Source organism: Oreochromis aureus, linkage group 11 (genome assembly GCF_013358895.1).
Source record: "Oreochromis aureus strain Israel breed Guangdong linkage group 11, ZZ_aureus, whole genome shotgun sequence".
NCBI classification, from domain to species: Eukaryota; Metazoa; Chordata; class Actinopteri; order Cichliformes; family Cichlidae; genus Oreochromis; species Oreochromis aureus.
The window spans coordinates 20281238-20306564 of NC_052952.1; the positions used below are offsets into that span (position 1 = coordinate 20281238).

General features: G+C 40.0%; 1 protein-coding gene across 3 annotated transcripts; it reads left to right on the forward strand.

Annotated features, from left to right (window-relative positions):
* Window positions 1–3100: 3100 nt before the first annotated feature.
* Window positions 3101–23355, forward strand: rorc (RAR-related orphan receptor C). 3 transcript variants are annotated; one of them, XM_039619681.1, is made up of 13 exons: window positions 3101–3354; window positions 3440–3584; window positions 8040–8069; window positions 17499–17584; window positions 18416–18557; window positions 18653–19003; window positions 19098–19199; window positions 19285–19406; window positions 19835–19967; window positions 20065–20172; window positions 20253–20363; window positions 21567–21676; window positions 21819–23355. In XM_039619681.1, the coding sequence occupies exons 2-13, from the start codon at window positions 3533–3535 to the stop codon at window positions 21981–21983; spliced, it is 1512 nt and encodes a 503-aa protein (XP_039475615.1). In that variant the 5' UTR covers window positions 3101–3354; window positions 3440–3532; the 3' UTR covers window positions 21984–23355. The 3 variants fall into 3 exon arrangements, with proteins under 3 accessions (XP_039475615.1, XP_039475614.1, XP_031589909.1); XM_039619680.1 differs by having other exon boundaries at window positions 3464–3584; XM_031734049.2 differs by lacking the exons at window positions 3101–3354; window positions 3440–3584; window positions 8040–8069 and adding an exon at window positions 9450–9651.
* The last annotated feature ends 1972 nt before the right edge of the window (window positions 23356–25327 follow it).

The window sequence follows — 25327 nt, forward strand, 5'->3', positions numbered from 1 at the left end:
CTGGGAGGAGACTGGGTTGCATCAGAAAGGGCATCAGGTGTAAAAATATGCTGAGTGACCCGTTGCGAATTAGAGTGCAGCCTTCCTGGGCTCATGCAGTGATTTCCACTACAGATTTGTGTGTGTGTGTGTGTGTGTGTGTGTGTGTGTGTGTGTGTGTGTGTGTGTGTGTGTGTGTGTGTGTGTGTGTGTGTGTGTGTGTGTGTGTGTGTGTGTGTGTGTGTGTGTTTAAAATTCAGTGCTGCTCAAGGGTCTGAACATCACAGTCAGTCTATTAAGAGAGAGCATAAAGAGATTTATATATATATGTGTATATATACATATATATGAAGAAATTCTTGGTTATTTTGGAGAATATTTTTGAACCTTTAAACAGAGTGCCTATGCAAACCTCTGTTGTAAAGAGGTTTTATGCACGACTGCAAAAAGTGACAGTTTAAAGTTAATATGAAAAGAATTATTTTCGAGAAATTTAAAAAAAAAAAACATTTTTTTTTTGCTTTTTAGTAGATCCTGTCAAGTAAGTTTTTGTGCAGCAGTCAATTAGTGGTTAAAGGTCTACAAGCCATACAGACTTTCAACTGCCTTTAACTTCAGTTCTCACACAGTTTGGTCGAATGTGTGGTTTCTGAGTGTATGGGCTCATCACAGTACAGGCCTGGTGGTCTTCTCAGGGCCCCTCACAGCTTTAACCTCAGTAAAATTGAGATGGAAATGCTACCAAAGTTTTTTAAAACCTTAATGGTGTGTGAGCATCTGTGTGTTTGTGTGTACGTGCGTATGTATGACTGAGTACAGGACAAGTGAGCACCAGCAGTGTTTTTTTTTTCCCTTTCCCCTGAAGAGCCATGTGGTCAAGTTGGGTATGAGGAAGCGGGTGGAGGTGTTTCCACTTTCAGTTAAAACCACCTGCAGCACACTCTGTCCAGTAGCATTTTAGTCTTCAGTGCTTTTTGGGTTTTTTTGAGGGGCCACAGTTTCACAATCCCATGGCCTTGTCATGAAATGTTTCAGTAGATCTGAAGAGGATTCAGGGTTTTAGTTCTCTAGTTTAAAATTGTATTTTACAGGTAGATTCTCAAATACTTAGACATTAACTCATTTTCTTATAATGTTGCTTCAGTACACCCCCAACAATAGATTTTAGATTAGATTAGTTCAGTTTTATCTTCAATAAATAAAAAGCATGGCCCTGTTGGGTTGAGATCAGGTCATCAGGAGATGTTTCCTGGAAAAGGCTAATCTGGAAGTGGCTTGCACCTTGTGAAGCTGTTTTTCTTAATTATGGAAAGAATATTTTGATCATCCAGTCTTTCAGACTTCTTGGTGTTACTGAGCTGGCCAATGGATCCCTGCAGTTTAAGAATGAACCGGAGTTTTGATTTGGACAGCTAAAGATTTTTTTGTTTTGATCTAATGATGGCTTCTTTTACTCGCATGGCATCTCTTTGTTCCAGTGAGCAGCTATCAAAGCTAACAAAATTACTTCAACACATGGGATCAACTCCAGATCTTTAACCTGCTGAATCTGTTCATGGAATAACAAGGAACAGGCCTCACCTGGCCATGCAACTGCTTGTCTTCGCCCTTGGTCTTTGCCTCAAAAGCAGTTAAAGTCTGCACATCGATCAAGTCTTGATTGTTTGATTCAAAATCCACTGTGGTGGAGCACAGAGGCAAAACTAAAACAAAACAAACAAACAAAAAAAAACAATACAAAATTAAATTCAAAAACAAAAAAATCAAAATCCAAAAACTTAAGCATGTATATAAAAGACGTTTTGTATTGTTCTTTGATAGAGTTATTCGCAACATTTGAAAAGAAAATACTCTCTTTCTCTACTTACTTCACAGGTTAGCTAGCCAACACATCATTTAACTGTTATTACAGCATGTGTGTTTGTTTGCATATTAGCTAAAGCAAGCCATGCCAGCATTCACTCCCTCACTGCACCTCTGAATATGTCCTCTGCAAATGTTTTTTTTTTCTTTTTTGTTAAGTACTGTTAGCATAAAAGTCAACTTTAAACACAGGAGCTTTAACCCCTAACAGCCTTTGAGACTTGTAATCTGTAAATGCTGGTAAAAGTGAAAGGACCTGATGAGACCCTGAAGTAACTCTTGGTGACTTACATGAACTCCAGTGTTTTGAGTGAGTGTTGGATTATGAGGATTATGATTTATTATTGCGAGTTCATTTCTGTAGTAAAATGAGTTTAAAATATAGCTGAACAAATGATTAGTTTGACACACAAATATTTATTTATTTATTTTGATAATTAATATTATTAATAATATTAATAATTAGCAGCTCAGTTGTTGAATACATAGTAGTTCAACTTAGTTGTTAAGGTAGTTGGAACAAATTATAATTGACTGCTCAAAATCTGTGGTTTCACCCCTTAAGACATGCTGATCTGAGAACATAATAAGATTTTTTTTTTTTTTTTAGTTGACGTTTAAAAACATTGTTGTGCTGAAAGAAGTACGTCCTTAAGAAGTATTAAAAGTGGCACTATCACGTGACAAACATTAAATCAAGATAAGATTTTGCAGCCCGGGTTCATATGAGTTGTCTGCTACAGGCTACTTGAGTAAATGCACTCGGTTACAGTCTGTTTCCCTCCTGACATGCATGTGTCTGCACCATGTCTGCAACCACTGTACGAGCCATGTCTTAGAGGAGGATTTACCACAATGATGTAAACCGAGAAGACGTATCGATTATTCATCGTTTTCTTTTTGTCCTCCCACCTGTGTTAAAATGGGGCATAAAATAACCCCTCCGTGTATGCCATACTGTATGGGCAGGGCCCTGCGAGTAATTCTAACAAAAATGACACCAACCCACGAAAAGGGATTTTTAATTTAAGGATGTTCCATTTCCATACAGACTGAAATCTAACGTCTCTACCGTGCATTTTATTTTCTCGCTTGGTGTGGCGGAAATTTGTGGCAGCAACATGGGATTATATTTCTCAACCGAGCACTTCAAAGCAAAACCCGATCCGTTGTTATTACGTAAGAGCCGGTGACATAACTCTCTCCAGCCTGGGACGGCCAGGGCGCACAGTGAGCGCAAGGGGAGGGGGGTGGCGGGCGCACGGCCGGCCGGTCCAGCTGCACTCTCCGCACTGCTGCTGCCACCGGGGGGAACGGGATTATTTCAAAAACAACCACACAAGAGGAGGAGTGCTGTTGAATAAGGGAGGCTGACACACACGCACAGAGAAAGAGTCCAAGGAAGATGACTGCCGATTTTGGGGAGCCACTGTGAAGACTCTTGAAGGAGGCGAGATGGCAGTGCATGTTTTCAAATGCCTGCGCCGGCCTGGGCGCTAGAGCGACCAACAGGTAGTATGAGTCTCGAGTTTTGCTTCGTTTCTTTCTGAGCACTGAAGTGTCAGCACATAGAGTTGAAAACTGACTGACCTTGCAGGAATTTGTGGTTTGTGTGCGTGAGAGAGGGAGAGCGAGTGAGTGAGGGGAGAGTGTGTGCAGGCCCACCCACTGGTGTTTTGACAGGAGAGTTATGGAATATGAAGAGCCCGACGTGCCCTCCGCTGACACCCCCATCAAGAGAGGTGAGATTTTCCCTCTCCAGGTTACATTTACACCGTGGCAGGTGCAGGAAAACGGAACTTTAAAGTCACTGCAAGAAAAATGCAATTTGTTTGAATAGTTTCAGCTCACTATGCACAGAACAGTGTGCCTTGACATTTTATGCCCTCATGTCCCTCACTTATTTCCCAGCATGCCTTTGTGTGCCAACTCACTCCCATCCCCTCCTTTCCTCCTCACTTTTATCTCATCCTGTTGGCCTCTAGTGCACCAGCTGACTCCCTATCTCTCACTCTCTGTTCACTCTTAATTTCTCCCCCTTCACTCTCATCCATCTTTACCCTAGTAAACCTCCTCATCCCTTTAACTAGGGTATGGTTAAGGTGCTGTGAGTGTGTAAGAATGGCAGTAAGCCGGAGTAATCCATGGGAATTAGCTCTAATTTTTGCCTCTGTTACTGGCCAATGCTTTTCTGCTCAAAGCCTCTCCCAGGCCATAATCAAACTATTGGCAGTGACTGGAGAGAAGACTGTCCCTCTCTCACAGAAACCCATAGCACACCTTTCCTAATACACCTACAGGATAGCAAAACAGTTTGTCTGAAATGCTGCAACATTTATTTGTGTCTGTGTGTGTGCATGTGTGTGCCTCCATTTAATGCATGTAAGGGGCAAAGCAAAGAAATTTAGATTCTTATTTCTAAAGAGGTGAAACAATAATGAGGCCTGTACCCTTTTCTCCAGTAAATGTAGGAGGATCATAGCAGCACCGGTTTCCATTCAAAGTCCTGAATTTTGTATTTTACCTGTGAAAATTTCACCACACTGATGATATAGTTTTTGGTTTTCTTGACTTAACATAAACAATTTGCTGGTTACCCTAAATTACCTTTAGACCGCAATGCCAACAGTTTTAATTTGGAACCATTAGTGATTTAATAGTATTATGTAACCATTAGAAAGAAAGAGACCAGCAGGCAGGACAAGAGAGAAAACAGGTACAATTTAGTGTTCATTATAGATGTATTTTATTGTAATATACATACAGTTTTACACAATTATAATTTAAAATGCGTTTTGTTTATGTTGCAAAGAGTCAATGGTAATCAAAGGAGGAAAATAGGGTAAGATTAAAGCTGACAAAAAATGCCAGTATGAACAGGGACAATGAAACGGCTCTTAAAATTTTTTATGTCCTTCTGTTCTTCTTCTTCTGGTTTTTATTTGCAAGTGAAAATACAAACAAATACTTGCACAGTGGTTTCCTTTGAAGACAGCTCGCCTTGGGTAAGTTATAGTCATGTCGTGCAGAATTTATTGTAAAAATGACAAAGTTTGGGGGATATTTGTTAAAATGATGCACAGCTGAAGCTTGAACATTATATGCAGGATACCTAATGCATCTGGTCCTGGAGCTGATGCTTTATTCAGGTTAAAGTAGAGTGTGGTTGCACTGTTTTATTCTCATATTTAGTTTCCGTACTGCTGAGACGGCTCTTCTTGACTTGATGAGAGTCTTGGTTTTAGCGGCTGTTGTGGGCGTCACTCACTTTTCTCAAGCAGTAGTTTTAGTCTTGCTCCACATTTGGTTTTTTTTCTCCTGTCTGTACTGTATAGGAAAAGAGAAAAACGAAACAAAACAATCTCCTGTTCATTATCCAATACACGCCCATTTGTGGTGTCCCTCAGGGATCTATTGTAGGTCCGATTCATTTCACCGTAAATCATTCTGCAGCCATTTATGAACCAAAACTGGCTTCACAGCAATGATAGTATATTATTCTTTTAACCAAAATCCATCTGGCCTTCTTCAGCCGTCTGCTATTTTCTTGGAAGTCAATGCAGACAAGTCAAGAAATACTTTCTGTTCTAAAAAAACACTACCCTTGCAGCCGTCTTACTGATGTTTTCAGAAACTCTTTGAAGCCAACATGTTCAGATGACTCTTTTCACAGAGAGATTATCCACAATTTTTGACACTGTGAGTGCTACTCCTTTTTTTGTCACTATATACCTTACTTTTCTTAAACTCCTGCAAAGGTTTGCTTTACCAAATTGGCAGCGACTTTTATTTACAGACTTGTGGGGAATTACTTATGGTGTACTTCTGAGCTACACGACTGTCCTAAAATCGTCAGCTGTTTAGATGTTTTGGGTTTAAGATTTTAGAGGAACTGCACATGTTGGCACATTCTTCTCGAAACCTGGGCGAACAGCTTAACCATCCAAATCAGACTTGCTTTTAACTTGATTTGTACATATTTCTTTGCGTTTCAGCATCTAGCAAATATTCCTTTTCATATTTTACAGTTGTTATAGTACTATATGTTGTAATTTTATACTTGTTTTAGTAATATTCTTCTCAGATTTATGTTTTTCTTTTGCTTACTGATTAATCATTCTACCTAAACCTAATTTTAAAAAAGCCCTTTTTTTTTTACCTTGTTTACTGTATTTTGCGCCGGTCTTGGATGTTCACATGTTTTGTATTTTTTCTGTGCTAGATGGGTCGTGGTTTCTATTCAGACAAAATCGTCGCCTCCTCTCTGGGTTCAGTGGTCTTCGGTGCTGTTATGTAACACAGCAACTGTCACTTCAGCAGTGAGCTTAGATGTCAGTGCAGAGAGTGAGATTTTGCCTGATGGGTGGTGTTGATTTTTGTGCCTCCGCTGTCACTTTTGGGTGTGTGTAGATGGCTCATGGCCTGGCTAACAGGTGTGCCTTGCTAAATATGTACGTGCTGTGTCACATTTAGTTTTCACAGGTGCCATCGACCGCATGTTTATTTAATTCTGCTGCAGCGGTATTTTAAGCATTTAATACCATTGGTGACACATTTCAGGAATAACAGCGGTGCAAACAGGTGACGTCAATTCTCGCCAATTTTCGATCAGCGTATCGGGGTTCAGCATTTTATTTATTTTTTAAATCAGATTAGTCGCACTTAAAATCATCTCTGTAAGGCGAGAAGCTGCTGTGCTTTTCTTTAAATGACTGTTTAGGAAAGCAGGGTAAAGCATTGATGTAACACTAGTGTAACAAACACTGAAAAACTTCAGGCTGCCCTCATTTGGAAATGATGCCCTAATAAATGTAGCTGATTTTTTGTGTGTAATTAATCAGCCTTTTTTTAATTGATCGCCTTTAAAACAGTTGCTCTGTGAGTGTTGAAATTTTCTTTTCATTTTCCGTGCGTGCACTGCTGCGCTTTCATTCCATATATTCTGCTTATGAAGCAAAACTGATTTGATGAGGGTAGGAAAACAGAGGAAACCACAAAGGGCCTGATCTGGCGCCAGACAAAGACCGGCTAGCTCTACGTCTTCCATTGATACTTATCTGCCCTGCATTCAGACCTCTGTCTAACACACACAGCCTCTCTCACACGCAAATACACAGAGAAAACGCACACATACACATGCCCTCACACACATGCATATACATACACCCACAGCAATAAACCCCCTGCTTAAGAACTGACCCTTAGTCGCTCTGACTGCACTTCAGACTTTCTCACAATTGCGGTCACAAAGGCAGACAAGAAAGAGGACCTATTGCTTCACAGACACCCACCTTCCTCTACCTTTATGTCCTGTGTGTGCGTGCGCTGAAACACCACACAAGCATATCATAGACCCACACTAGTGTAAATAGGAATCCTCTAATTTAGCCTCTCCGCTCTCACTGAGGGTTCTTATCTGTCCACATGCTATTGTACACTAGAAAAGAAGCCAAAGAAAGTGCTGCCTTCTGCAAACCCCGTATCAAACTGCCATTTAGGAGCTGACAATGGCTACAGTGTAACTTTATGCCAGTTTTACTTTCCCTCTCATTTCAGTCTATTTGAAAGTCAGGATTTTACATGTTGTTACAGTAGTAACATGCTCATTTGGATATTTGATTATGATTGGTGAGTACGATATGCATTTGAATGTCAAACGTGCTTTTGTAATCCATTCATTGCACTACGAATAGCTCCTGTGCAGGTTTCAGTGGTATTTAAATTGTTCGCTTAAGTAAAAGTACAAATACCGCACTCTAAAAATGATCACTTCTTTTTTTAGTAGCAGATGTAGAGGGAACAATAAGTTAAGGTATCAAAGGTATTCATCAAGCAATCAAAGAGTGTGTCATCTAACTTTTGTGATGGGGTTAGCTGTCATTTGTAACTCTTTTTTCTAAAAATGTTATACTGTACAACATTTATTTAAAAAATGAAGTAAATCCGATGCCTAATTTATTTTCCAGTGGCTATCATATTTTCAATTCAAAGAGATGGAAAACTCCATTGGTAAATGTTTACTCCTGGATTCAATATGAAGCTTAGACTCCACTGTGTAACGCCCACCATGTATTCATATGAGTATACAGCAGGTTGAGTTTCTTTCACTAAAATGCGCTTTAGGATGCTCGTACAAAGCATAGACTCACAAAGTTGTTTAGTTTGAATCCACTAACTATCTTTTTTCCTCCCTTTAGGAGGTGCCGTGTCCAAGAAGAGTCATTTGAGTAAGTTGTCTACATTTGTGTGTGTGTGTGTGTGTGCAGTAATAACATTGCTTGTGTTTGTGCTAGATATTTGTGCATGCAATGTGGTTAACTTCATAGTTAGTGAACATGCAACATGCACCTGTACAGCAAAACACACATACACACAGTGGTGTCGACGGGGACGGGGCCATTAGCGACACACTCTGCGCGCGGCGCATCGCACCTGTGCTACCCCCCTCGCACAAACACACTCGCAGACAAACAGTGATGAAAATATCAACCACTTTGGCATCTGAATGCAGATGAAAGCGATAACATCTCGTCTTTTTTTAACTTTTTTGGTTTAACACCTTCTGCCACAACTTTAGCACACCTGTGTATGTTATCGAGAGTGAAGGTGCTGTGTGTAACACACCACCGACCCTCATATTAGGTGGCGTGATGATAAACGAACTGAGACTAAATAATAATGGTTTTCATTCATCACACGTACCCAAAACCAGAGAAGACAAGAAAGGAAGGGCAACGTTTGGGGGTCTTCTGTGGTTCTGTGTGGCGGGATGGAAGTGGAGGGAAATATGAGTGGAGAATGAAGAAGCTGTGGTGGATTGCAACTGCAAGTGTTTACTTAAACGCAGCACTGAAGACATAAAATAGTCTGAAATACATTTTTCAGTTAAGTTGAACATCTTACATAAAAAAATGACAGATCTCAAAATACGTGCCTTTTTTTAAGCTACATCATCCGAACAATTTTTAATAAAATGCAAACTTGACACTGAACATATGCAGCATAATAATAATTAATGCAATATTTAACTCGCTGTACTTTTGAAACCTAATTGCTAATTGTATGAAAATGATAAATATGTAGATTTTACTTGGAGCATTTTCAGTGGAGGAGATCTGTAAGCTGAACTCAGATAACCTGAATCAAGTGTGTAAATACGCTACATGGAGAAATAAATAATTCTTTAAAATGATTTTCTCTCTCTCTCTCATATACATATATATATGCATTATTTGAAAATATTTGAAATCTCCAAACTGAGTTTCACAATAACAGAAATGTAAGTTTTTGTGACTTACATATTGTTTTAAGTGGATCTCCAATAATTCCTGTCTGCTGGTTTGACTTAAACTCTCTCATGGACAGTCTCAAAGGTGCTAGACATTATAAAGCATTTTTTGACATATGATACAGAGTGAGGGGGTGAAGGATAACAACAAAGGTATGAAGAAAAAGTACCTTGAGAAAAACGACAGGGCAGGGGACGGTCCCCCCTTCTTTGTCTTGATCTCTCTCTCTCTCACACACACACACACACACACACACACAATCATGCACACGCAAACAAGGAAGGTGAGGCGGTGACTGACACTCAAAAGTCTGAATATGTATGCTGAAGCTGCAGTGAGCACCCGACCCAGCTTGATAAAGGACGAGCAAAAAAAGGAGAAAGATTAAAAGATATAGGTGGTTCCAAAAAACGAGTGTGTGTCAAAAGAAAGACTATTCTTAGACAAAGTGAGAGGACAAGTGAGTTTGTGAAAGTGGGACAAACGTCTGACACAAGTGGAGGAGTGAGGATGATGCGAGGTAGGGATGAAGCTCTTCAGCGTGTGTGTGTGTGTGTACGTTTGTGTGTGTGTGGGCACTTCAATCGAAGATATTTTTATCAATTAAATCAGTTACATGCTTTTTGATGACGTTTTTCTCCGAGCCTCCCCGATTTCAAACTTTACGATTATAAGGTAACGTTGCGACTGATGCTTCTGATGGTGCGCGAAATCGGTATCGTTCGATAATAACGTCACCTTTTGGTTAAAAGTAGCTGTGTCTTTTTAAACCTTCACCAAGTCGCCCTGAAATATCTGTGCTTTCATGCAGACTCAGACACCTGTGGCTTCAAACACATCAACTTTCTCAGGGTGTGTCATTAAGCTTTTTGTTCAGGTTTGCACTTTAGTTTCTGGTGTAATACTTCGTTGAACAGGAAAACGCCGCTCAAGTTTCAAGTGCCTTTATATTTCACAATTTTTGCTCGTGTGCTGACTAGAATTTGAGAGCTTTATAAGTTTTATTGAATCCCACCGAAGGATGTTTTTAGCAGCCTTGTAGAAAGCATGAAAGCACACACATGTGTTCTTGCGCTTATGGTTTTCAGCGAGTAAAGATTATCTAATCTGTTTTGAGTCTCTCCATTGGCTGAATTTTGAGTACCTTCACACTGATTGATGTGTTTCAGTTTTACGGTTTGGCAATATGACTCAATTTTGAGCTCTCTTTGATGATTTTAAGATTTGAATCATGTCTCAGATATTTCTGCCCTCTGATACTCCCACATATACAGTATACCTCAGGCTAGGCTAATTCTGTAGAGTGAAAAGGTTGTATAAAAATGTAGATTTCTGGAAATAATACCCATTCATAACATTGCAGTAACACCTTTTGTTCAGAGTCAAGTTTCCATTGTAAGTAATTCTTTTAATGAAGCCAGTGATTGGTGGAAGACTAGTGTGACCAGGTTATAATATAATACTTAAGATGTTGAGTTTTTATTTATTTTTAAAATCATATATATATACACACACACACACACACACACACACACACACACACACACACACATATATATATATATATACATATATATCATAATCAATCATCTTGCACTTGAGTGCGGAAAACAGGATGTTTCACTACCGCAGTGCATTGCTTTTAAATGGACCGACTCCAAGCACGTACAGGATGCAGAGGAAATGCTAAAAGTGTGATACTGAAAATGATTTCTCACACATTTAAGGTCCAGATTACCTGAATAAAAATGGATAAAACACACAAAGCGGTGATAAGGGAGAAAAGGTAAAGGCAACAATGAAAATGAATTTGTTTGTTTTTGCTGCTTACACACATTTGCCGTTGCAACTTGCAAACACTTATAGACACACCAGCACACGCGAGCACAAACGCGCACACACAGATGCGCAGCTGCTTTTTAGATGGCGGCTAGATGCAGCATATCTCTGCCCTGCAGCTGTGCCGTGGATACTGCCTGTGTGAACAAAAGGAGAGCAGCCTCTGATGAAAAATATAACTAAATATATTTGTGTTATGGCCACAGCTGGGAGACAATGAATTATCTCTGGTGTTACACACTTGATTCCATCAGGCACAGTTGAGATGGCTTTGTTGCTGTGTTTGGGGGGATTCCTGTGTAGATTGTTACACAGTTTCTTTATCAGAAAGGATTTCCTTGTTCCTCTGGGTGCAGAAACCTGCAAAAGCACTTCCAAAGCAGCAGAAGCGGTTGGCTCCAGATCAAAGCAGACATGAAAATGGCAGGTGACACATTCCCCCCCAAAATTTGGTAAATGAAATACACAAGTCGAGCTGATTCATACCCTTTGCTACTGTCAAAACATTACCTCTTTCAGACACCTCCGAATTCAGGAGCAACTTCAAAGTCAAATATGTGAAATCTGATGCTAATTGGTGTTCACATATGCTTTGAAAATTTCCTCAGATAATCAGATCTCAGTAGGTTTTTCCATCTGTTTTTTGTTATTGCAAATTAATGAAACTCAGCGAAGGAGTTCTCGCATTTATTAAACGACCACAATCTGGCTCTGAAACCTAAAAATACGTTAGCAGTGAACTAATTCTCACCAAAAATGTTTAGTCCAAAAAAGCTGATGTGAAATGCTTCTTATTAAACCGCTCTCTGGCACTAGGTTTTACGTTATTTCCCCCTTTTTTAAAATAAATTTTATTCAGTTACTGCTTATTTGCATTTACTTCTAAATCTTGGTTTCTTTTAATGGAAAAAAAAGTAACCTGACATTTTATTGTTATTTGTTTGGATTTGCGCTGCAAAGTATCGTCTGCTATGATGTGTAGCAAAACATTCATCTTTTATCTGTATTTAAATGCAGTATTACACATGCAGTTATTTGTTTTAAATAAAGCTGTGACAGTCTGCTTTTTTTGTCGTTTAATATTAGTTTCAATGCAGCAGAAAAATAGTGGTTTTTAGCTAAAGTTCCAAAAGACTCAAATTTTACTTCAGGACGATCTTAAATTAAAATCATTAAGTGTGTTTTTATGTATTAGAGATAATAATAGTACAAATAAAATTTAATTTAATTCGCCATGAGTCATATTAAAGTAAGCTGTTAAAGAATTTGCCTTCACTGGTGTTGTAAACTCAAAAAACGATCCTACATTAGGTACAGCCCTCCTGTGCTGAGTGTTAATGTGCTGTACGAGGATAAAGAGTCTGTGTAAGTGTGTTTGTTTGTGGATGCACTCTGTATACAAAGCTTGTTTGCACTTTTGCTTGCGTACGTCTCAAAGGTAAGCTTCCGTCAGAGGAAAGATTGAGGTTTTTTTTGTCCGTTTACAGTTCATAGAACAAGCTGCTGACAAGGTAATTTCAGGCACAGAGAAGAAAGTGTCTGGTTAAACGCTGCAACAGTGGAGCTGGTACAGTTTTCACCCGTGAGTCTGTCTGCCTGTACGTATCATCATGGTAAAATGTGATTCTTTGCCTATAGCGTCACAACCGTGAGAGACACAGTCTCAGAACTGGTGTCTTTGTGAGGTCAAACTGAAGGCCGAGTTCAGAGATTTGGGGCAGTCCGATGTACGAGTTCGCTGATAGCAGCGATGTGAAAAAGGACCGAGTTTCCACGATAAACCCCTGTCGAAAAGTCTTTTTAAATACCTGCAGTGACAGCGGTGCCGTTAGTGATTTGACTTTACGAGTCGGTTTCTCTGTCTGTGTCACAGCGTTGTGATTGAAAACCTTTACAGGTGAGAGCTCAGTTCAGAAGAAAGGCCGCGATTGATGGTGGTTATAGTCTGACTCATGAGTGTTGACTAAAGGGAACTAAGAGTAGAGGGGCTACTCCCCTTTGTACCTCTTTTAGAGCTATTTTATATCACAGTTGATCTGATCCCATCATAAAACTGGTGCTGGTTTGCATCGGTATTCACACACACACACACACACACACAAACTTATGCTCAGTTTCACTTAAAAGTTGTGAGAGGACTAATTAATCTTTTTTCTGATTTCAAATCCAGGAATAAAAATCTGTCTTAATCCTTTTTATTTTTTCTAAATGATTTTGAAAACGTTCCTCATTTTGCAGTTTACTTTTTAGCTTTTTAAATGTTTGAGGGTTTATTTATTTCAGCACATTTAACCTCATTATTATTATTTTTTTTTGGGGGGGGGGGGTTGTCTTTTTTGCATTTTCAGTTTCCCTAAAAAGAAATTTAATGCTTGCACCGTTATTATTTTCTTTAATTACTGATATTTATTATCCAAATTTCACTGAAAAGCCATTACAACTATCTTTCGTCGTCTCTGCCTACAGCTCTAAATGAAAGCCTATATATTATGTTATTATATTTAATATATGCTTTTTTTACTTTTCCAGTAATCCTGCTTTGTCATTTAAAGTCAGGAAGTGACTGAAAGATCTCAATACTGTTTTAAAGATTATCAGATCATCTCTGTGTGGTGGCATTTAGGTGTACAGTGCACTGTGTGCGGAAGTGTGGGAGGTGGCACGCTGTTGTTTGTACTGACAAATCAAAATATCTCCACCACTAGTGTACTTATACCCCTACACTTGCCAACAGCATGTGTCAGGCATTTTTGAATAACCTTTCAGGCGAACGGTTTTGTATAAATGATCTCATTTCATTGTTCCTCCGTCTTTGAGTGGTTGGTATGTGATTAGTTTCACAATGTCATCACTTGTAGTTTGTGATTGCTTACATTAGGTGTTGGCAGCCGTGACTATCAAAAAGAGACATTTTTGAGTGGAAAAATCTGTGTGGACTGCAGAAACAATAAACTCTCTGTCATGGAGTTTATTAGCATTACCACATGTGATTACTGTGCAGTGGAAATTTATAACTGTCTGGCACTTAAGCTTTGTGTTGTCATTACCATACTGGCATGTCTTTGTTGCAATTATGAACTAAAGCCTTCAATGACTAGAATGATTCATTTTTCAAGGAGTTTTATTGCCACTAAAACAGAACAAATCTGAAATGGAGGAAGAAAACATCTACTCGCCTGCTGAGGCCTACTTTCAAACAGAAGAACTGCACTTTGAGTTCTACCTGTGTTTGCGCATATTAATCAAATAAAAGGAAACCTACACTCACAAAATATAATAAAAGAAAAAACACCATACCCACTGCAAAAACAGTAAAAGTAAAGTAAATAGCACTAGTTTAATTCTGACTAAACTTCGGCTACATATTAACTACTGTTAATTATTTTTATTTTTTTAAATTTGGACTCCACAACTAGGAGGACTATGTGTTTAAGGTGCTAGGTGATAGACAAAGACTAGGTATTAAAACATTTCTTTTTTTATTGGGTCTATCGGCTGCGCTGGAGAATGTACAGAATCACTAACAGCACTGATGAATAAAAAAACAAGATGCCAAAAAAAAATTTAAAATCAGATCAAACTGAAAAAGGTTACTGCTGCACCCAAAGGCCTTGTGGTTGCTTCACTGTTGCCAGCTGTGACAGCATTTTAGCATTTTTCTTTTTAACATACGTGTTATTTGTAAAACCTTTTCAGTAGCGCAGATTCCCAACAACAGTCGCCTCAAGGTGCTTTATATAGCAAAGCAAAGACCAAAAACCATTAGAGAGAAACCCAGATAATCACAAAACCCCCCTATGAGCAAGCACTTGTTGAAAGCGGGAAGGAAAAACTCCCTTTTAACAGGAAGAAACCTCCAGCAGAACCAAGATAAGGCAGACGCAGCCATCTTCAGCGACTGGTGAAGGGTGATGGAAAAGAAAAGAAGAGAAGGAGACAGGACAAAAGGCAAAATAACTATAGTTTCCCCTAAAGGGAATGACCAAAAGAAAAAGAAGAAGAAGACAGTCATCTAGTTTTTAATAAGGCCACCCGGAGTCATTGGAGATGGGCATGCAGCTCCAGGACTGCATGCGCCGGCTTAAACAGATCAAACTGAAAAAGGTTACTATTGCGCCCAAAGGCCTTGCTGTTGTTCCACTGTTGCCAGTTGTGACAGCATTTTGTCATTTTTCTATTTAACAAACATATATTTGGAAAACAAGCTCTGTGTTTAGCTACAATGCGCACCAGACACAATTGCTCGTGACTGAAAAAGACACAAATGGAAGAAATAATGGTGGCGCAGTATTTTTATCACTCTATCTCACACAACCATGCAACCATGCAAGCACGCACACCAGGAGATGCTGGGTTTGATTGGTCTGTGCCTGTGGCTGGAGATAACCAGGTGCGACAAAAATGGCTATAATCTGCTGATAGAGGGCTCTTCGGTGGCTGCCTGGCATTTATTTCTGTTTGGCAGTCGAGCTTTTAAAGGCAGATTGATTCTTGTTTCTGTGTGGCACCAATAAAGATGTCACAGTTGTGTTGGGCTCATTTAAGGTGGTCACAGGTACGACTGCATGGAAAGCTGTTGGAGGAGCGGTGTGCGTGATTGCCATGAGTTTGAGTGTGAGATTGCATGTGTGAACAGCGAAAAGCTTGTGGGCCACGGTGGATTTCCTGTTGTTTGAGGTTGACAATCAGAACTGAAATAACTAAAAAAACAGAGACCACTGATGTTCTCTCTGACTATCCAGCACTACCAACAGGAACACAATTTTAGTCACAGCTCAGCCTCTTTTTTTCTTTCTTTTTTTTTTTTTACATGTGATATTCAGCTGGCAGCGAAAGGTTGCTGGTCAAGCTTAATGGTTAATTTAAAGGGACAGATTCATGTGAAATGTTAAGCATCAGAGTTACACTGGCGAAATATTCTTATCATGGTCAATCATGAGGTTAATCAGACAGTTCCATTAGTAGAAGCTGCAGTCTTATCAGATTTGTGGCTCTATTATTTTCAGCTCTATCGTACATGCTTTTGCTCTGTGTCTGTATTTATTTTATCTCAGACTGGCTGTTCTCAGAAACCTTCTAGTGATCCCTGTGGCACCAAATAAAGAGGGCACACACTGACACACTAACACACACTCGTGAAAAAAATCTGACACAGTTATGCACGGAAACGTAAATACTCCCGTATATTGTCAAGTTGCAGCTATAAGAGCTTGTCTCAAAGAATGCAGTCACACTTTCTAATGAGAGACGATGACGGGAAGAGATAGCAGCCTGCATTATTTTAGGTTATTTGAGCCTGGCAGCGCCTCTGCATCACCACACGGCATAATGTGAAAGAAAAAAAAAGCGCACTTCCTTACGAGCTTATCAAACATATTTTTGTCAAGGATGTGTGATACAATTCATCTTTTTTAATGAATCAAATGACATGTGATTGTGACAGAAATCGCCACTAATCAAAAGACTGGGGAGGTGTGAGAGTTTCACAGTGCAGTGGCATGGGGGGAGGTGAGAGGGGATGGCCATTACTGGCAGTGATGAAGGAGAGTGCATTACTGGCAGCGATGTCCTTTATGAGCGAGATAGAGAAGGATTCACAAAGAAAGAAATGACATGAAAGCAGGAAAGTCAGAGTGAAAGAGAAGTCACGCAACCACTTGAAAGCACTCTGAGGTTGACACCTTCATATTCGCCGCTTTTCTCCATTTGCAAATATTCCATGTCCTCAGAAGTCTCTCAGCATTTGAAGGTATTTTGTTCATTATTATTAAGGCAAGAGGTGCTTGAGAGGAAAATACCTTTGGTCTACTATGGTCACACAACAACTGATAGATGCTTAAGGGGAAGTACAGAATAAAGCAAAGGTTCTCACAGTAGTAATCACTTTGCAGTTTAATTGTTTGGATAAAAATGTGCAATGTCATTAGAATGACAGTTGGTATAGTTTTACTTACACTGTGATGAGCTCTGTGCTGCAAATGTTATAAAGGAAGGATTAAAAATGCTTGCTTTTAATATTAATAACAGACTCATTTATTCTGCTATTTTAAAAGGTCACGTTAAACTACGGGGCAGCACGGTGGTTAGCACTGTTGCCGCACAGCAAGAAGGTCCTGAGTTCAATTCCACCATCAGGCCGGGGTCTTTCTGTGTGGAGTTTGCATGTTCTCCCCGTGTTTGTGTGGGTTCTCTCCGGGTACTCCGGCTTCCTCCCACCGTCCAAAGACATGCAGCTTGTGGGGATAGGTTAATTGGATTATCCAAATTGCCACTAGGTGTAAATGTGCGAATGTGTGTTAGCCCTGCGACAGACTGGCGACCTGTCCAGGGCGTACCCCGCCTCTCGCCCTATGACAGCTGGGATAGGCTCCAGCGACCCTGAAAAGGATAAGTGGAAGCGGATGGATGGACGTTAAACTACACTGATCAAACTTAACGAGCGCTGCATTTAAGCACTGTTTTTTTTATTTTTTATAAAGTTAAAGTTTAGATTTAACAAACTTTTCCTCTCCTTCTGTGTTTGTTCAGCCCAGATTGAAGTTATCCCATGTAAAATCTGTGGAGATAAGTCCTCTGGAGTTCATTATGGAGTCATCACTTGTGAGGGCTGCAAGGTGAGATGGGCCACAACAACCTCATTCATGCATATATGTCATCATACTGATCCTGACCTCATATCACTCCACTCATTATGAACCTACAGCCAGAAGCCTTTAAGGTTCATGCGATAGCTGCCTTAAATTAACAAAGTCTGTCATTTACAAAAAATCAGTTTTTATGTTTCTGTAATGGTTCATCCATCAGTATGTGCAAGCTCTTTGATCATGTTATATGTTTAACTCATTAAAAAGTGTCTTGAAAATTTAGCCATGTGAATCTACAGAGTTATTTTTCACATCCAGGTGATGTTATTTTTGAAGTTCTTGCTAACAGGCTAACTGGTTTCAATCAATAAACATTTCATCTGTCTTTCTACAAGAAAGCAAGTCGATATTTCCCAAAACTCTAGTTCCTAGAAGAATTCCTTTGACAGTCAGTGGCCAATTAATTTTTCTAACAGGCAAAAAAAACTGGGACTGTTGTGGAGGGCCGCACCAATAAACTGTTGAGCAAAACTGAGTTAATCTTATCGGTGCTGCCCTCCACAGCAGTCCCAGTTTCTCACTAACCTTTCACCATTACAGTTGGACTGTTGAATAGCAGGTTTGAGCTTATTTTAGATATTTCGTATCACTTGTACCTGACAGATAACAGGAAATATCAGTTATACTGATTTAATTTAGAACTTTTCAGATGCTAATGAAATAATTTGGCCACCAGAGAACATTTCTGCTCAGTAACAAGAGCAAATAAAAATGTTTCTCTTCTGACTTTTATGTGTAACTCAAAAATCACTGTTTCCCAGTCAAAAATTGAGCTTTTGTTGGACTCTGTTAATCTCTCAGGGATTTTTCCGGCGCAGCCAGCTGCCTACCGTATCTTACTCCTGCTCCAGGCAAAGTAACTGCCAGATCGACCGGGCCAGCCGCAACCGCTGCCAGCACTGCCGTCTGCAGAAATGCCTGGCACAGGGCATGAGCAGAGATGGTGAGAGAAAGCACACATGTACTGGCAGGCAGACAAATCTATTTACTGTTAATTCGCAGCAGCTGCTTAGTCATTTGTTGATTGTTTATTTCCAGCGGTGAAGTTTGGACGGATGTCCAAGCGTCAGCGCGACTCTCTGATCGCTGAAGTGGAAAGGCACCGACAGCAGCAGCAACAGCAGCTTCAGGGAGACGCCCAGACCGTGTTGTCCTACCCCAACAAGAACCGCCAGGACCGCTCCCCCCAGCTTCTTCAGCCCATGGCCCCGACCTACCCATACAGCGGAGATGCCGAGCTGTTGACCTACGCCGCTGATGTTCACCCTTATCTGATGTGCTCCCCAAACGACTCACAGGTGCCTGCTATGATCTACCGCACCTCTGGGATCTCTCCCACCTCAAGATCCCAAGGGAGGGGAGACAACGCCGGTCATGCTGATATAAGAGGTGAGGCTCAGATGTGGGAACTCACTTCACCGTGCAGGATGAATCTTCCTTTCTTTGTTACTTATTTGTCTCTCTTCGCTGTTCTTTATGCAAGGATTTGACTCCAGGCAGTCGTCTCACGATATGATGGGGATTCATCCTTATAGTGGTCTCGAGGATCCATACAGCCTGTATCCTCACTCCCTGCGAAACATAGGTGAGCAAATGAGCACAGTGAGCCAAACTAAACGTGTAATTTTATCATATTTATAGTATTCATAAGTGCTTCTGCTTGTCTTTAGATGAACTGTGTGCCAGCATCGTGCGTTCCCACAGAGAGACCAGTCAGTACAGAGTGGAAGAGCTCCAAGCTCTCAGGTGGAAACTCTTCAGCAGAGAGGAGATCCAAACCTACCAGACCAAAGTATGTGCACTGTTTTCTCCTCATTTTTTTTTTTTTTTAAATTTTGCGATTGCTCCTTCATGTGTGTGAGCTTACTCAGACAGTCTCAAAACAAAACATGTCATTTCACATGCTGTACGTCTGAGGCTAGTTTTGTTTGATGAATCAAACAGGAAACTGAGAAAACGTCTTTCATCGCTTCCCCCTCCTCTTCTTTCTTTGATCTTTTTTTTCGGTTGATCAGAGAGAAAGCAGCAGGGTAAATTGAGTGATAAAATACAGAAACTTGAGCAGCAGACTGAATTGTTGGGACACTGAGGATGTGTTTTTGTGAGACGAGTGAAATGTTTTGCCCTTTAGGGCCCATTTTGAACAATCTATGGTGAAAGAAAAGGATTAATGAGAAACAAACTGAGCTAACAGTCTTTCTGTCTGACTCTCTTTCCCAGTCAGTGGATGAGATGTGGCAGCACTGCGCTATCCGACTTACTGATGCCGTCCAGTTCGTGGTGGAGTTTGCAAAACACATCCCAGGTTTCCGTATGCTGAGCCAGAACGACCAGATCGCCCTTTTAAAGACTGGTGATTTTCCCTTTTCTAGCAGGATGTGCTTAAAACACAATATATATAACTGAAGTTTGATCTTACTCTCTTCTGAACTGCTTTCCTACTTTTTCAGGCTCCATGGAGGTGGTTCTGGTCAGAATGAGCCGGTTCTTTAACACAGAGAACAACACTGTGTTCTTTGATGGGAAGTTTGCTGGAACTGAGGTCTTCAAATCTTTGGGTGAGGATTTATCTGAAGGTGTGAAACCATCTATCTAAATACCATAACTTATCAATGCTCAGTGGTTTCTTGTCTTGCAGCTTGTGGTGATTTAATCGCAGCAGTATTTGACTTCGCACATGGCATGTGCGCCCTAAAGCTGACTGAGCAACAGATTGCTCTCTTCAGTGCCCTGGTGCTCATCAACGCAGGTAAGCCCAGCTCGGTCTGTCTCACTCGTACTGCGTTCGTTTTAAGCACATCAGGAAGGAAGCGGTCTTTTCTTTTCTCGTCCTCCATGATGGCGGCACATGGTGCGGTCTTGGGTTCGGCCTTTATGTGTTCATTTGGCGTTCTCCCTGTGCCTGTGGGGACTTTATCTTGATACTCTGACTTCTTCTCAAAGACATGGCTGTTAGGGTTAATTCCAATGGCGTCTATGAGTTAGTGTCATAAGTCCCTTGAACTGGAAATGCAGTTACAAAAATGGGTGGATGGATGTCATAGATGAATAAGCTTGACCTTAGTGTCAGATGTGCATGAATAAATCTTGTAGGTTTATCATATTACTGCCCAAATATAGATGACAGATGTGTTTTGTGTCTGTGTCTTATCCAGTTTGCCTCTTTTCCATTTTGTCTTGTGTAATTTTAATTCATTCGGTCCCATTAAGTTAACCTTTCCACCTCCTAGTGGCCGTGAATAGACATAGTTAAGTTAATAGGCCACAGTGAATGAGGATGAATAGTGAAGAATGAAGGAAAAAACACAGAAAAGGAGAAAACAAGAAAGACAAAGAACACGTTACAAAAAGTGTTCTTAGGTGTTGTTGGGAAGGTGTGACAATGTTTCTGGCCTTTGAATGAAGTCCTTTCCTGTCTCGTTGTTGTAGTGTGAATTTTAAACAGAAATTAAAAGGAATCAAAGAGAATATTTTAACAATGGACATTCAGAATAAGGGCGTGATAAATATCTGAGTGAAGAAAAAAAAGGATGATCATCAATGTTTATAAACTTGGCATAACACAGGCAGCGGGAACTCTAGATCCTATCACCTCATCGTTTCAGTCCTTATTTTTACTGCTGTGCTTTATGGGTTCCACTGAAGATTTTAATGCCATTATATGTCTAAAGTATAGTATTGAAACAAATTTCTGAATGAATTTGTTAAAAAACTCTTTTATGATTTCAAACCTGCTATTTTTACCTGCCAAAACTCACTAAAGTTCACTGCTGAGAGCATCAGCCTGCTGCCAGGGACTTAATTTCCATGCAGCAAGTACTGTTGTCTACCCTGTTCTGCAAAATGCTTTACTTTATGTTTTTTGTTGTGTTTTTCACCTTTAAAAAGAACAACCTACTAAACAGTTTGAAAAAAAAATCAATCCTTCCTCATAAAACATCTTTGTGTTCAGATCGTCCGTGTCTGGAGGACAGGGGCAAAGTTCAGCGAGTACAAAGAAGCGTGGAGTTGGGACTGACACACATTCTGCACCGAGACAATCAAGAAAGTTTGATGCACAAGGTAAATGTTCAGTCAGCTGTTCAAACACTAAAATTAAAGGCTTGCGTGCTCCATCTTTCATCTCTGTGAGTACGCGGAAGCTCGCAGGCTTTCCTTGCTGATGTAGAAAGCTGACGTCTAAATGCGTGTGTCCTCCCTGCAGCTGTACCAGAGGATGGCGGTGTTGCGCTCGCTGTGCAGTCTGCACATGGAGAAGCTTCGCTGGTTTAGTCAGCGGTACCCGCTCACAGCTCACTCTCTGTTTCCTCCGCTCTACAAGGAGCTGTTCGCATCAGAGGCAGAGCTCCTGCCGGGGACCACTCACTGATGATCTACGGGAATATGCAAAAACAGTCGTGCACCAACGTACAGAGACTCCTATTAGTTTGAGTCTCATTACTTTCTGGCAGATTCTATTTTTCTAATAATAAAAAACACACACAATAATTGTAGCGTGTGTTAAGTGTTATATGACTTCCAGCAGAGCTTTTCTTTGTTAGATGATGTCAAGAAGAATTTTTTTTTTTTTTATAGCTTAAAATTATTTTGATGATGCCAGAGAAACATATATTTTGATGTTCTTCAAGAGCACATTGTCGGTGGAGTAAGAGCTTCATTTTCTCTCAGGTTGTGCTGTTGTGATTCTCTCCAGTTGTAGCTTGTGTGTGTCACGGTGTCTTTCAGACATACAAATTCAAAAAGGCAGGCCACTGCTCATTATTATATAACTTTTAAGTGTTAGTCCACAGAAAGTCTGTCTTTCAAGCAGAAAACGCCGAACTTCAGAGGGATTCAAATGTGACTTTATAAAGTTTGTATCTTTACCTTGTAGTGATTTCAAATGGATTCTTGCTTGACTTTGTCAAAAAATAAAATTTGCGCTGTGTAAGTTAAAGCTAAAGCCAACCAATATGCTTTCAACAAACTTTGCAAGACAAACAACAATATCAAGCACTAAAAGCAATCATATGCAACTACAGATGTTTTTAGCTTTGTTCCACACTCATAACAGGGTTTAGGTTTTGCAATGCTGCTTAAGGGTCATGCAATGGCCTGTTGAGCCTGTGCATGCTAGCTTGCACAAATTACATCCTGTTCCTGTTTCTTCTCAGTTGTTTTTGCCCTCAGGAGTATTTAATTCAGCACTGGTTTAATGCACCTGGAAGCTGAGAAAGTCAATCATCTTGTCTCTTCACATCAGCAGCTTCAGTCACACCCGCCGGCCACGAAGAGCGGAAAGTGTTATTTAGATGCTGAATACTAAATTAAAAACCCGCCTCTTTGCGTCTGTATGTCTCCAGAGAAGTTTCTCCTCCTCAGGCTGGTGTCTGTCATAGACTGACCAATAAATACTACAAGGGCAGCAGTACCACTGAAATGTTTCCCTTTAAATGAATCCTCACATGCTTTTATATTGTGTGAGCTGTTGCATTAAGTGTAGAGATAATACAAAAAGGTGCAAGTGTGTAAATTAGAAATCTCGTACCATGTGTGCTAACTCTTCCTCCTTTTTCCCAGATGAACTTGTTTTGTTTTCTCTACATATCTTTGAATAAAGCGGCGGGTGAATGAGAAATGTTGAGATGTTTCTGCATTAAGTATGTCTGTATGTAGTCCTCTCTGTCCCTGGAACAGCTGGCATTTCCCACAAGATAATTTGCTGTAAACCTTCTAATAAACTGCTGAAGCTGTGACACCAAGCAGATGTTTCATTTTATTTGACTGCTTGTGAAATCACCATAAATATTTATGCAAGGCTGAGACACGCAAGAAAAATTAACCGAATTGCAGGGAAATCCCTATCAAGTCAAACACCACAGTTTATTTGTTGCAGTCAAAGCTCTATAGCGATCATTTGTTATACTGCGCAATATACTGAAAAACATCCAAATAAGTTGTCTCCAGCAAATTTCGGTAAATTTGCAGCTGCAGCAAAACAGAGGAAATATTAGTCATTGTGGGTGACTACCAGTGGTCTGTGGAAAGTTTTCTTGAGGTTGTCACACACCGACACACGCACACAATGGTTGTTAGCCAAGTTAAAGAGGAAGCAAATTAAAAGCTTCTAAATCCGTGGGATGTGATTAACCCAGCAAACAGATTTTATGTTAAAGACAGCTCCGATCAAAGCTGCTCAAGTTTTCTTTAATCACCTCCTGCATGCAGATTTGGGCAACAAAACTCTGTAAACTGCTTTTGTATGTAGTGGTCTTTGGTTTCTTTTAATATTCTGTTATCCAGAACAAAAGACCAAGGATCATTTTTGCCTTTGCTTAAATACCATTTCCACTCTTTTTCTTTTTTGCTTAGATGTTTGTAAGAAAACAGAAGACTGTGTGGCTGGATTTTAGTAAGCGGAAGGAGAGTGGTTTAGTAGTTTATTACCTTAAAGGAATTTCCAGTTTCCACCAAGTTATTTCACTATTACAGATGACTGGTACACATGACTCAAGGTCATGGGAAATAGGAATATTTGATCCTACCTACTGTAAATCAAAGCACTCGTTTACCATTAAACATAAAGGCAGCATTAATTATAGCTGAAATGCGCAAGCTTACTCAAATAATTAACACAATAAAATACACTGCTCACAGGCTGCAACAAACAAAATAGATAACTGGGTGTCAGAGTTTGCAGAATTAAAGAAAACATGAGACGCTGACAACAGACTTCAAACAGAAGGTGAACTGCTTTATCACTTCAAACATCAAAATCCAGACATGCAAATCATGAGTGCTGCTATAGCTCACCAGGCTGTGCTGCAAAAGTCTTGCAGAAGCCTGGGTTCAAACCCACACTTGGCTATTTGTTGCATATCATCTCCTAGTTTTTCTGTCCACTCACAACTGTAACATTGTAATAAAAACCTAAAAGACCCCCCCAAAAAATACTCACATGGAGAGGATGCTGCCACAAAGGCCGAGGGGAAAGCAGGACTATTCACACAAAGTGGGTAATGAGGGAAGTGGAAATAGCTGAGCAAATGAGATACAGGTGTAGACAGTCCCGTTGGGGGGAGTAACCCGAAATAACCGAAAGACAACTACTAAACACAGAACTCACACTGAAACATGATACAGAAAAAACACAGGGGAGGCTTCGAACACAAAGTCAAAGACAAAAGTACAAGAATGTTATAAAAAACCTCCTAACACACAAAACTTAAAACTCAAGTATTACCAAAACAAAGGTTTAAGAGGAACAAGCAGGACACTGAAAATGTAACCAACACGAAAATCTCCACACATGGGAATAACTAAAGAACCAAAATAGAAACTCAAACTTGAAGACTTCAAAACAGAAAACTCTCAGATAGACACTGACTCTGATGCTTATCAGCTCACATGAGCTGGCTGTTAAATCAGAATGAATTATGATTACTTTGATTTGTGTTATTTCTTACTCAGGTTTTCTCATTTTATCTTTCCTTTCTTAAATTCTGCCATCTTGTCCTATGTTTTTATGTCATTTGATTATTTTAGTCGCGCTTTGGTCGGCAGCCGTTGTTTTAAATGTGTTACAGAAATAACTTTGACTGACTGGATAAAGTCCCACTCCCAAGTCTTGGAAAGCAGATGGGATTTTCAAATGTAGTAAAGCATCTAAGAAATAAACATTATCAGTCTGGGTATGTCTCTATCTTTTTTGCAAATGATAACATGTGAATCTGT